The sequence below is a fragment of the Eleutherodactylus coqui genome, chromosome 1 (assembly GCF_035609145.1).
Source record: "Eleutherodactylus coqui strain aEleCoq1 chromosome 1, aEleCoq1.hap1, whole genome shotgun sequence".
NCBI lineage: Eukaryota > Metazoa > Chordata > Amphibia > Anura > Eleutherodactylidae > Eleutherodactylus > Eleutherodactylus coqui.
In genome coordinates this window covers 357,157,061-357,170,401 of record NC_089837.1, presented here as the reverse complement: position 1 = coordinate 357,170,401, position 13,341 = coordinate 357,157,061, and the positions used below count along the sequence as shown (strand labels likewise).

The 13,341-nt window shown below is 45.0% G+C and overlaps 1 protein-coding gene across 2 annotated transcripts in view; it reads left to right on the top strand.

The window, feature by feature from the left end:
• Positions 1–236: 236 nt before the first annotated feature.
• The window catches only part of LOC136577508 (E3 SUMO-protein ligase RanBP2-like), a 66,624-nt gene continuing 53,519 nt past the window's right edge, over positions 237–13,341 (top strand). For both annotated transcript variants that reach the window (XM_066577420.1, XM_066577412.1), the window contains exons 1-9: positions 237–391; positions 3,816–3,883; positions 4,817–4,928; positions 5,041–5,193; positions 7,009–7,236; positions 9,116–9,255; positions 11,998–12,190; positions 12,272–12,353; positions 12,719–12,928. In XM_066577420.1, coding sequence (XP_066433517.1) covers positions 320–391; positions 3,816–3,883; positions 4,817–4,928; positions 5,041–5,193; positions 7,009–7,236; positions 9,116–9,255; positions 11,998–12,190; positions 12,272–12,353; positions 12,719–12,928 — 1,258 coding nt within the window. In that variant the 5' untranslated portion in view covers positions 237–319. The remainder of the gene's footprint in view (positions 392–3,815; positions 3,884–4,816; positions 4,929–5,040; positions 5,194–7,008; positions 7,237–9,115; positions 9,256–11,997; positions 12,191–12,271; positions 12,354–12,718; positions 12,929–13,341) is intronic.

Genomic DNA, 13,341 nt, shown 5'->3' with positions numbered 1-13,341 from the left:
CATAGCAGTGGGGGCGCTGGTTGGGGCTCTGTGGCCCGCGGTATAGAGCAGGTTGGAGGAACGTCCGCTCTGCAGTTGCTAATAGACTGCCATGACAGCTCAGTAACCGGCAGCCAGTCACACTCTCTTCTCTGCCGTTGGGATCACGTGATAGCGCCGGTGACGTCACCACGCACGTCTCACCAGTTTTATATTCTCCGGCTAGAAGGAAGTGACGTTCGGAGACGTCACTTCCGGTTTGCCGCCAGTTCTGCGTGAGCGCCATCCGGGAAGTTTGCAGTGTTGTGTGAGGCTCGGCAGGGCCGCGTGCAGCGTGAGGATGAGGCGCAGCAAAGCCGAGATCCAGAAGTACATCGACAGCGTCCAGAACAACGCCGCCTCTCCCCGGGAGGTGAGCCCGCCGCATGCTCCTGTCCTCGGGCTGCGCTCGCCATCTATGTGGGGTTCATAGAAACCTGCGGCGTCAGCCGGTTGTCCCCGGGCGTGTTGTGTGCGCTGTACACTGCTGCAGGCCGGCCACATCTGTGCTGTAGGGTCTGTCCGGAGCCTGCGGTCCAGCACTAACCTCTGAGTTAGTAGTGCAGCATGCAGTGGGAACCGACCAGTTAGAAGTTGGGCCGGCCTTGTGTTATCCTCACTGGGATCCAGCATGTGCCGGCAGTCCTGCTAGTTGTCATTAGTCGGCTCTGAGGCCGGGGGTGTGCGCTGACCCCCGGAGAAAGGGCGCTGTTAGACAGAGCGATTATGGTTCGACCGAGTGAAGGCGACCAGTAATGGTTCAGACGAGCCGCGAGCCGACGATGAATGGGGATCGCTCGCTTCTCACTTGCCCGTTTTCTGCATGTATACAATCCTGATTGGCTCGTTTGGTTTAAACCGCGATCGCTCCGTCCGTCTCAGCCACGGCCAATGTGGGCGATCCTAGCACAAGCAACAATGTGTCCAAACGGCCTGCGTGAGGGCGAACAATGGCGGCACTCGCGTGTTCAAGCGATAATCCTCTGGCCTGACAGGCCCCGTGTGGGTCCCGCTGCCGGCTGTACGTGATGGCGGTTTGTAAATCCAGCGCTGGTTCCGTCCTTCATTGCTTGTGGAGCGGCAGGTGTGATATGTGAGATGGAGAGCTGGATAGAAGAGGATGACTCTTGTAGCCAGTGTGACTCCACTAACCAGAAGGGGCGGTCTCACATATTAACCCCTGCTGTGCTGGACAAGCCCCAGCAGTCTTCTGCATAGAAGATGGAACCGGCGCTGGATCTGCAGTCTCCAGCCGGATCTAAGAGCAGGCCATCACTAACCAACTGGAAAGAAGTTTGCTGCGTTTGAAACTTTCATCTCATTTGTTCTTGTCATTTTTTTTTTTATTTTTTTTTTCTGTCAATGAACAATCCATCCTTGAAATATTATTGCCAGAAAAATCCCCCCCTTCCTATGCCACAGAACACATGGGACCAGCTGTAACAGCCACACACGGTCTATATAGGCTCCTACAGTCCCAAATCCGTCCAATCACTTTCCAGTGAGGTCCGTTAACTCTCAGTTGGCGGTACGAGATGTTCTGATCTGCTGGAATCGGTGAATGAGCCTCTGATGTCAATGTTGACAGGCTTATAGGCTGCCCACTGGTCACTACAGGGAGTACAGTGAGGGGGGGGGGGATATAAGACCCCCATTTTGGGGATTGGTGAGACCCTGACCGATCAATCAGATTCTATTATATTAAAAATCAAAGTCAAGTGCTCGGAGCGGTGTCAATGAGGCCTGGTCATCGGTGAGAGACTGGCTGGGATCAGTATTGCAAAAACTGCCAAACTCTGTAGGATTTTCTTGTGCAACAGTGTCAAGCGTACAGAGAATGGTGTGATTGAGGAAATCCTCAAACAATAAGGGGCTGCTGTGGATGTAACCCATGAGAGGTCAGAGGATGTGAAGGAGCTTTCTGATGGAAAGCAAATACAACACCAGTATTCCCGCAGTCTTGTCTGAATTCACAACTTGCCATTCCTTAGTATTTATCGGCAGCCAGACAGTTCGAATGCCGCTGCTAAGAGAAACTGGCTAGTATCTAGTGCGCAGAAGGACACAAACTGATCATTGGGCAGTGGAAAACATCTGCTCGGATGAATGCAGATTCCCGTTGCACCATGCTGATGGCATCAGAATTTGGTTCAAGCAGCATGAATGGGTGACCCCTTCCTGTCAGGTCTCCAGGCTGGTGGAGGTGGAGTACTGATATAGGGAATGTTTTCTTGGCACAACCTGGGCCATCTGATACCTGTAGATGAAGGCCGAAGTAGGTTCAACCCCTGCTAGATGGCTGTTGGTGACCATTTGGTGTGCAGTCACTGCTGCATGAAACTTATTGATCTGAAGAGAATTAATTTGTAAAGTGTTTGTGTTAGCAGGGAGTATATATGGAGAAGGCTGTAGCCATGCTGATGTGTATTATACATCGCTGCGGAATATGTTGGCGCTATATAAAGATTATTACTATATGCTGGATTTCATTACTGTGGTGACAGATCGGGCTGGTACCTGACCATGTGGTCCCTTCCTGTGTCCCAGTTCACTGAATCACTTGCTAGACTCCGTATGCCCACGGCCGGATTTCCACCGTGTAAAACGCTGCGGAAATCCGCAGCGTTTCGCTGCAGCTACTAGGTTCTATTGAACCGAATAGCCTAATGTACATGTATGTGGAATTCCACAGCATGAAATTATATGCAGCATGTCCTATTTGCCGCGGGTATACGCGCAGACAGCTTCCACTGTAGTCAATGTAAGCCGCCCGTCACGCTATATTTCGCTATAGCGCAGTGGAAGTATAGTGTGAATACGCGCACCGCCGAGTGTGTCATGTGATGCGGCCGGCGGGTCATGTGGGACTTCGCGCAGCGGATGCGAGGTAAGTATGTTTTTTTTTTTGGGGGGGGGGGGGGCGCGATAGACTCCGCTGCGGTATTCCGCACACGGCCGTGTGCATAAGGCCTTACTGTATTACAGGCTTGTGGGCTATACAATGAGGGTATGTTCCCACACTCGAATCCAATGTGCATTTTTCCACCTCTAAAAACAAGTGCAGAACACGATGGCTGCTGCAGATTCACAGGTGGCTTTAGCCCTGTCAATGGCCAAAATCCTTGTTTGGAATTTCCTATGAGAATAAGGCCTCCCTCACACATTTAACGCTGCCTTTTCAGCCCTGTGCTAAACGCTGTACAACACTCCCATTCGTTTCAATGGGGCTGCTCACACAGGGCTGAAAACGCAGGGTCTTGAACGCTGATCTTTGACAGCGTTGCATCTTCTATTTTTTTACGTTTTCATCCGTGTGTTGCCAATTGAAATGAATGGGCAGCTGTTTCAGCTCTGCCGAAAACGCGGCACAACTTGGTACCGCGCTTTTGGCAGCGCTAAATGCCCAGGCCCGAGTAAAAAAAAATCAATACCTTGCGGGTAATGTCGCTGTCCCCGGCTGCGCTCTCGGGACTTGTCAGCCGGCAGAGGAACTTCTTCTCTGGTGACAGGAATTCAAAATCCCTGCCTTCAACTAGATTGCTGTGATTGGCTGAGCACCCCTGAGTGACAGCCTGCTTAGCCAATCACAGGCAGTGCGGGATGCGTTCAGTCACAGCCATTCATTCGTTCATATTTGTGCATCTCATGTGATTTTTCTCATCTGTATGAAACCGTCCTAATAGTCATGGTTGCATTGTCATTGTGGTGAATTCCGGCTACGTCGCAGCACTGTATAGAGTAACCCATAAACATTCTGACACGTTCTCATAAGGTGCTTTTTCCAATTGATCTTTCAGAAATCGATGAAAGGCTTCCTGGTTGCCAAACTGTATTATGAATCTAAAGAATATGACCTTGCTAAAAGGTGAGCAGTCTTATATTCCATCATCCATCTGGAATAGTGACTTCATCATTTCTTTGTAATTGTGTGACTTGCACATCGCTATAGGTATGGCTTACTGAACGGAGCAGTGTATTCATACATGAGTGGGAATGCCAAAAAATCATTCACTTCTAGTTATCTTATGGTCAGCATAAAAAACATCGCGGGATTCTTGCTCAATCTAAATGCTCAGCAGGAAGCCAGCAAACCCTGCCCGTAGCGGTGAGGGCAGCACTTGTGCCGTCACTTTAGACAATGGTTCTGTCTAAATGGGACATTAGGCTGTGTTCACATGATGTTTTATCCATCTGTGGAGGTATGTGCCAGAAGTATTTACTATCGTAGACCTATGAGGGAAGCCTCACACATGCCATTATATCTGTATACAGTGTATGTACCTAGGGTTGGTATAGAAAGGCCATCGGATAACTTCGTGTGGGGCAGCCCACCTGATCTAATAATATGGGCATCAGTTATGGGTGTAAGCCTGCATGGTGGACTACACAACTGTGTGACTAGTACCATATACTAAGCCTTATCCGTGTGCAAGTATAATAGTAAGCAGCCCCCTTGTGCATGCTGGGCGTGTGAGTCTATCTTGGTGTTTGGACATGCCCTTGTATCCCTGTATAAGTACTGTAAGTATGGCCTGTTTCAGTAGGTTTTTTTTTTCTTTCCTCTCCCTTTGTGTGGATTTGATCCCTTTTCAGTGATTTGTTTATAGAAAAAGCCCCCAGAAGTCTTTATCTTGTGTTCACGCTCTTGTGTAGACATTAGTATAACATTATGCCTTAGGAACCTTAGACAAAACTGTACACCTTTATTTCCGGCATCTGTGATTCAATACACCTTGTGCAGTTATTCTTTTATTTTCAGGCTTTCAGATTTATGACTAAACTGAAATCTCTATTTCAGGTGTGTCTCATCATACATTAATGTCCAGGAGAGGGATCCTAAAGCCCACCGCTTTCTTGGACACCTGTACGAAATGGAGAAGAATGTGGAAAAATCAGTTGGCTGCTACAAGGTAATTTGATGGCTTACATGTACTGATCAGGTGTAACGGCCTCTTAGAAGTGTATATTTGTTGCAAACTAAAAAGTTACGGATATGAAAAAAAGACTTTCTGTTCTTTCCAGCGTTCTTTGGAATTAAATCCCACACAGAAGGATCTTGTCCTTAAGATTGCAGAATTAATATGCACTATCAATGTGACAGATGGCAGAGCGGAGTACTGGGTAGAAAGAGCAGCCAAGCTGTTTCCAGGAAGTCCTGTCATTTATAGACTAAAAGTAAGTATATTGCCCATTCTGTTAGCTCTTAAATCCCCCTAATCAGAACAAATTCTAAATAAAGCTCTGAATTTTAAATAAAATGAAGCTTTTAAAGGGATTTTGTCATTAGAAAAAATAAAATCAATACTTGCCTGTTCCTCCCCCTTCAATCTTCTTACTGCATCTCCTACTCGCCAATCTTCACCTCATCGCAAGCCGGACGGATCCTCTTCTTGTTATGGAGCATCCATTCTCTGCATTCTTCTTCCGGCAGGTCAGTGTAGGTTACGTCACTAGTGATGTAACGTTTACTGTCTAGGAAGGAATGCTGAACTATTACAGAGACTGCATTTGCGCTGTCTCGCTGCGTGTGTCCATATACTATTGTGGAGAGACAGTGCGCATGCGTAGTCTTTGCGATAGCCCGACACTCTCTACTAGGGTGAACACTACATCACTAGTGACAGTGTACCTTGCCCAGCAGGAAGGAGAATTACTTTGTCTATAATTCCCTTCCTCTCCTAATGACAAAACCGCTTTAACTACTAGTGAAATCTTGGTAAAGAGTTTAGATGGCACTAAGCTTCTGACACTTTGTGAACCTCTGCTCGGAGAGTTGCTTAAAAGGGTTGTCCCGCGCCGAAACGGGTTTTTTTTTTCAATAGCCCCCCCCCCCCCCCCCCCCCCCCCCCCCCGTTCGGCGCGAGACAAACCCGATGCAGGGGTTTAAAAAAAAACCAAAACGGATAGTACTTACCCAAATCCCCGCGCTCCGGTGACTTCTTACTTACCTTGCGAAGATGGCCGCCGGGATCTTCACCCACGGTGGACCGCAGGTCTTCTCCCAAGGTGCACTGTGGGCTCTGTGCGTTCCATTGCCGATTCCAGCCTCCTGATTGGCTGGAATCGGCACACGTGACGGGGCGGAGCTACGAGGAGCAGCTCTCCGGCACGAGCGGCCCCATTCAGAAGGGAGAAGACCGGACTGCGCAAGCGCGTCTAATCGGGCGATTAGACGCTGAAATTAGACGACACCATGGAGACGAGGACGCTAGCAACGGAACAGGTAAGTGAATAACTTCTGTATGGCTCATAATTAATGCACGATGTACATTACAAAGTGCATTAATATGGCCATACAGAAGTGTATAACCCCACTTGCTTTCGCGGGACAACCCCTTTAAAAGGGAGCCTGTCATGTACTTTATGCTGCACTCAGTGAGGACATCATGGTTTCAGTGGTCTGTCACTTATGGGGTAAAATGCAGTTAGTTTGAAAAAGGTACAGGTTTTTGCTCCCAGTGAGAGGTGAGTAACACTGAGGCACCACTAGCTCTGCCTACCAATGTTGATGTGCATTTTTCTGGTCTACAGAGAAAACCTATCAATTGGGGTTGATGGCTGGGGCTACTAGCTCCTCATGAATAGTTGTGACACATCTCCTGCTGGGAGCTGCACTATTAACCAATAAGTAATAGATGGCTGATAGTGAAGGCTTCATAAAGTACCCAACAGATTCTCTTTGCTTATTCTACCTGATTAAAATACTAGGGCTCTGTTCTCATCTGTGTATGAGGCTCCGTTCAGAGCCTGCGGCGCAGATTGTCACACTTGATAAAAACATGCTGTTCAGTTTTTTTTATTTTTTTTATTTTTTAAATGGACACCTTGGTGGAACCCATTGAGTCCCATTTTACAAGTTAATGGAGTCTGTTGGGTGTTGTAGCATTCATTTCTAACTAATGGCTACTGATACAACACTGAGAGCTGAGCCGAATTGTCATCTCTATCATGAAATTGTCCTTTAAGTATTTCTACCTGTGTTTTATTTAGGAGCAGCTGCTAAACTCCCAAGGTGAAGCTGGTTGGAATCGTCTGTTCGATTTAATCCAGTCTGAGCTGTTTGCACGACCTGACGATGTCTATGTGAATATCAGACTGGTGGAGTTATTTCGGTCCAATAAGAGACTAGATGAAGCCGTGATCCATTGTCTAAAGCCAGAGAGAAGAGCTCTCCGCAGCCACCTAGAATGGTGCTCGTGTATTGTACAGGTCCTAAAGGTTAGCTGATTTAGAATATACACTTTTAGCATTTGCAGACTGAGGTGTAATTCTCACTTTAACAAAAGTTCCCATTTGACACGTGAATACAGAATTTGGTAACTTTGGAAATAAGTTGTTTTTTCAGCACTTGCAGAGTATTTCACATTAGGTCCTCCAATCGTATACATCACTGATTTCAATACTACAAAATTAGTTTTGGGGTTTCTTTTGAGCCGGACCCGGATTTGGCTTCATTTTACTGTCAGACATGTGACTGATCAGTTTTGCACTAAGGCCACTCTCGCACATGCTGCTATTTACTGCGATTAGCACAGCGTTACAAGCGCCGCTGTACAACACTGCCATTGATTTCAATGGGGCCTTGAATTCACTCGAACGCAGCCATTTTTGAGTGCTGTCTGTCCTACTTTTGCGCTTTATAACCCACCTCATCACCCATCTCACTGATGAGGTGCGTTTAAAAAGCACTGTGACATGCGCTTACAATCACGGTAAAAATGCCTTGATCTCGAGCGTCAATTACTGAACACGTGTAGGAGTGGCGTAAGTGTATAACTGTCTGAGCTCCCTCAGTGCATTGCTACAGAGAAAATACATAGCCATACATAACATTCCTTGTGATAGTAGCTGAGTAACTGGGTTCGAAACTGGTCACAGCTTCTTTTTTTTAAAAAGGGATGTCCACATGAGACCCTTTAACCCCGTAGTGACAAAGCCCGTCTGTGCCTTAGTGGCCAACTCATTTTTCAGTTTTTTTTCCCCATCGTTTAATTTCAGGAGCCATAACTTATTTTTTCCTTTTGATATGATTCTGGAGACCCGAAGTTTATAAAGGGCTATCTTTGTACGCATCCTTTTTTTTTATTTTTGAAGTTTTTTTTGTTTTGTTTTTTTTGTTGCAGCTTTCAAACTAATATATATTTAGTGTTTTTGTTTTTTTGTGTCAATGGCTATGCTTTGATCACTTTCTGTCCTGTTTTTTGTAAGGTGAGATAGGCACAATTGGCTTTTTTGACGTACTGTGTGGGTTAAATGGGCTAACTTTTTTTTTTTTTTCTTCTTTGGGTCGTTACAAACAGTGATACCAGTGTAAAGGGTTAAATGGCGGAAATTAAAGATCTCCTTGGTTCTTGCTATACGACAACCAAGCATCTGCTCCCACAAGCATGGGAAACTGGTGCTGGGTTTCTAATGCAGTGCTGTTTTTTTGACAGCGCTGCAGATTATTGCCCCTTAGTACTCGCCGTCAAGATGTATGGGCAGTCGTTAAGGGCTTAACTTAAACTGGGCTATTCTGTAATGTCTTGAGAAAGTTGAAGCTTCTTTAATGTTAAAGAATATTTCCTGTCTAGGCAACTGCTGCTTCCCCCAAAAATTGACTTAGTAGAAAATTCTGCTGTGGCATCAACTGTTAGCAGCAGGAGACCTTGAAGCGCTGTGCGTTTATTGGGTGTCATGCAGTGTTTCGTTACACCTGCCGTGATGGTTCAAAAAATAAAGAGTGTTTTCATGTGTGGTTGAAGGGGTGCATTGTTGTGCCTGTGTGCAGTCCCTGATGGACTTGTTCTGCTCACCTGAATGATGTCTACAGAATCTGAAGCTGCCCATTCCCTTGTGTGGGCCGGTCAGTGTGCAAGAAGTCTGCCCTGTGTGAATGTACCTCTTACAGCCACTGTAAACGGTCTGTATTTAAATACAAAGATGGGAAACCATGATGCTTGGGTACCACTTGAGAACTGGGTAAGGTCACTGGTGAATACTCGTATAATAGTCCTCGTTAAGTTGTACCAATACTGGCATCTTGTTTGGAACAATGTTTCTCTGCAGCACCTCTCTCAAAAGAAAATCCAGCCTTTATTTTCCTCTTGTATTGTAGGAGTACCTGTCCGTGTATCCATCCTCTGACAAGAACAGCTGGAGAGCATTTAACAAAGAACTGTTACTCGCACATTCAGACGTGGTCTTTCTAACCCTCTCCACGAGGGATGTGTCAGAAAGCAGACTGGCCCTTCAGGAGTAAGTCCTCAATACAGTTTGCGTCTGCAAAGGGTTAATTTGCACATGTTGCTCCTCCATAATTTTGAGTGTCGGCTTTGATTCCTGCTTAGTTTCTATAAATGTACGCTCTTTCTTGAGTTGCCTGATATTGCCAACTTGACCCCTTCATCTTAATAGAGCTGTAATACAGACAATGCTCACGGTTGTGCTGCTTTCAAATATTCTAGCTAAAAGTGGAATTAACTTGAACTACTTGAATAGGCCGGGCATGTAAAAAATTAATAAAAAAGCAAATGCTCCCTCCTCCCGGCTTCCCGCTGTGGACCACACCGCTGCTCAGGATCTCCTCTGTGGCATATTGTTTCCAGACTGCAACAGTCTGTGTGGGACATCACAGGCTGCTGCAGCCAATGGCGGAGCTTGATTGCTGAGCTTTCATTGGCTGCAGTGGCTCGTGATATCCCATACACTGGCGGCTGCAGCCTGTAACTAATGCAGCAGAGGTGAGTATTAACACTTTGTTTCACATGGACAGCTTGTTTAACTAAAATAGAGTAAGTCGGATAACTCCCTCAGACTTCTCCACATCTTGTTTTTTAGCAATTTGCATCAGCAAATACTGTTTAAGGCCTCCTTCCCACGAGCGTGACGGGGTCCGCCGCGTAATATTACGCAGTGAAGCCCGTCACGGCGCCCCCCAGAGCCCCTATACTTACCTGCGGGAGATAGCGTGAAATCGCTTCCCCGCCCACCACCGCCGCGTCACCGCCCACCACCGCCGCGTCACCGAGCGTGTCACGTGACGCGGCCGGCCGCGTCATTTGGCGTCAGATGACGCGCGGCGGTGGGCGGGAAAGCGTTTTTTCACGCTATCTCCCGCTGGTTACAGCGGGAGATAGCGTGAACGGACGGCTTCCATTGACTGCAATGGAAGCCGTCAGTGCGTACAGCCCGTCCTCACCCGCAGAAAATAGAGCATGCTGCGGGTGAGGACGGGAGAAATCGCGGTGCGTAATTCCGCGCTGGAATTACGCATCGTGAGCATTGTGCTATTAGGTTCAATAGAACCTAATAGCTGCGGGCAACGCAGCGGATTTTCGCCGCGAATTACGCGGCGGAAATCCGTTCGTGGGAAGGAGGCCTAAAATGTCACAGCAAATTCAAACCCTGTAGACTGGGGGGTTAATATATTACAGCACTTATGCCAGTTTTCCGGTGGGTAATAAAAAAAAAATATTGGCGCAAAAATTTGTGATAGTTTGATATGCAGTAAGTCGGTAAGGGACATGGCCTTTTGTGGCTCAACATATTTACCCATATTGTGTGCCAGAATCTGTCAAACTATGGTGCAAACCTAGGTGATTTTTCTGGTGCAGAGATTGCCAAAAGATGTGCAAAATTTATTGAGGGGATCCACCAGCTTGAGCATCGGTCTAAACTGCATCATGTTATAGAGCAGGAGGAGCTGAGCAGATTGTATATAGTTCTATGGGGAAAGATTCAGTAGAACTTGTCCTATATTCATATACAGCTATCCATGTATATACATTCATACACAGCTGTCAATCACTGATGGGGACCGCCAATTGGACTGTGCAGAGATATAAATGAATAAAATACAAGTTCTACTGAATCTTTCCCCATAAAACTATATACAATCTGCTCGGCTCCTCCTGCTCTATAACATCATGCCTGCAGTTTGGACAGTGTGTTCTACCTTAGATTCCCTTTTTTATTTGGTTAATTGCCCTCCAGTGCAATACATTTTGAGTGGTGTGTAACCACCAGCGTTAGTCGGGCCGTATATGCACAGATAAAGTGGTGAGGCTGCCCACAGCCACCAGTCCACAGCTAGACATCTTGTAGGACGTCTTTCTTTGTCTTTGGACACTGAATAATAGGGTAGCTGTCTTCCAGTAGGCATCATTCAATCTACAATTGGCATACCTCTTCTCTGTAGAGTAATACAAACCTTAAGCGGTCTTTAGACTTCCAAGTGATCTTTATAATTGAGGGATATCTAAACTACTGCTTTTTAAAATCAGTCCAGTATACCAGTATACAGAGACTTAAAGGGTGACGCGTATGACTGAATCAAATTGTGGAGTTTTCAAAGTACTCAGTGCATTCTTACAGCCACCAAAATCAGTGTTTGTGTGTTTCATAGTGAGAAATGAAACTGTGTAGCCCCAACCTCAAGGCTTCTTGGAAAATAAAAGCAGAAGTCCGGATGATTTCTTTGGGGAACTGTCTAGTTTGCTTTTTCACGAGAGAGCGATTAGTGAAATAAAAAAATAAAATATATATATTATTGTGTGATTCTTGTTTCCAATTATGTAAATGTTGTGTTCTTGGGGCATTCATTTCCATATTGGATTATTGTGCTGAGAGACTTTAAAGAACTTTTCCATCATGGTAAAATGACAATCATGTAGGTCTCCTAATGGACTGCATAAAAAAGTTTACAAAATAATAAAAATTTACAATTAAAAAAATATTGCAGAGCTAAAAAAATAAATGTAGTATTCTCATGATCTTTAAAGTGAAAGCAGCCCTGTTACATACTGATAGTATATGATACAGCAGCAGCATATGTTCCATACACTGCACAGATGGGATGGGGCAGGCCGTGTACAGACAGTGTTGCTCCAGTGTTCTTGACAGGTTATAAAAAATTCATGAATCAGGTGTTGTCATATATATATAAAAAATTAAACACTTTAAAGTGTTAACCCATGTATTTTTTTTTTTCTCCCCAAGCTTTGATCAGGCCCTCCTTTCAATAAAACCTCATGTAAATGGAACAGATGACCTCTCAATGGCATTTTCTGAAATGCGTGGCCATTACTACATGCATGCTGGAACTCAATTACTAAAAATGGCTCAACACAGTGACATCCAGTGGAAAGCTCAGTTGGAGCCTGCTGCTCTTTGCTATCTTCTTGCTTTCCAGGTATGTGAATAGATGCTGTGCCTTTTAGGTTTTTCTTATTCAGTCTAACTGAACACTTATGAATTGATTCCTTTTGTGCAGGTGCCATGGAATAAGCCAATAAAAGGAGATGAAAGCTCATATAACCTTGAAGGTTTAGCCTGTGACCGGCAAAGTCAATCAGGTATTTTGAAGATTTTGTTCTTGATAGTTCAGGGTTGGCTATGTATTTATACTTGGAAAGATGCATCAAGTTTTTATATAAAGGACTACAGACTCTGAATTTCCTAAGATATTTGACTGTAAAATGTGTCCTCCTTTAGTACACAACTGTCATTAGTAATAGGCATACTGATGGGATACTATTTCAACACGCAGGTCACCAGGTGGTTGAGAAGATATTTACTGTGTTTTTTTTCTTTCTTTTCTCTATAAAATACCATTGCATGCCTCAAGTGTGTCATTTGTGTGTTACCATATTTGGGGACTTATAGGAAACTTTTCAGCAGTCGAATGATTCAAGTATTTCTTGTACCATATTGTCAACAGGGCATCTGCTGCTGACCTTGAGCCATGGCCAAGATGACTTCCTCACAAATATAATTGAAACGTTTGCTAATAAGATTGGTCAAGGTATTTTGCTGAAATTTCTATTTGAGGGCCACTTGTCAATGGAAAACTCATTTATAGGCAATGATGACATTGGAAATGTAGTCTCTCAGTCACCAGACTTAAATGATCTGCGACGATATGACCACGGTAAGCTTGTATCTTATCTACAGTCAGTTAAAATATCACCTAATGCTGCTGCTGTTTGTGTCCAAACTTTGTGTATTTTTATTTTTCTTAAAGATGCCCAGGGTGGTAGAAAACCATTAAAGAAGTCATACTCGCAACTCGTAACTTCTTTCTGAAACAGCGAAATGAGTTTGGGCTACCCAAAAGTGATTTCTATAAATTCCTTTGCATCGGAGACCCCCTTCTCTAAGCTAAATATATCCAACACTACTTTCCCTTAATATGCATTTTAGATGCTATAACCCTTTCTTCAAGAGTCATCTCAGGTTTTTAAAATTCCATTAGTAGATTTTTCAAGCAGGTAGGCCTTCATACCTCTTAAAGTGGGAAGTAGACTTAGGGCTCATGTCCACGGAGAATATTGCATTGCGTTA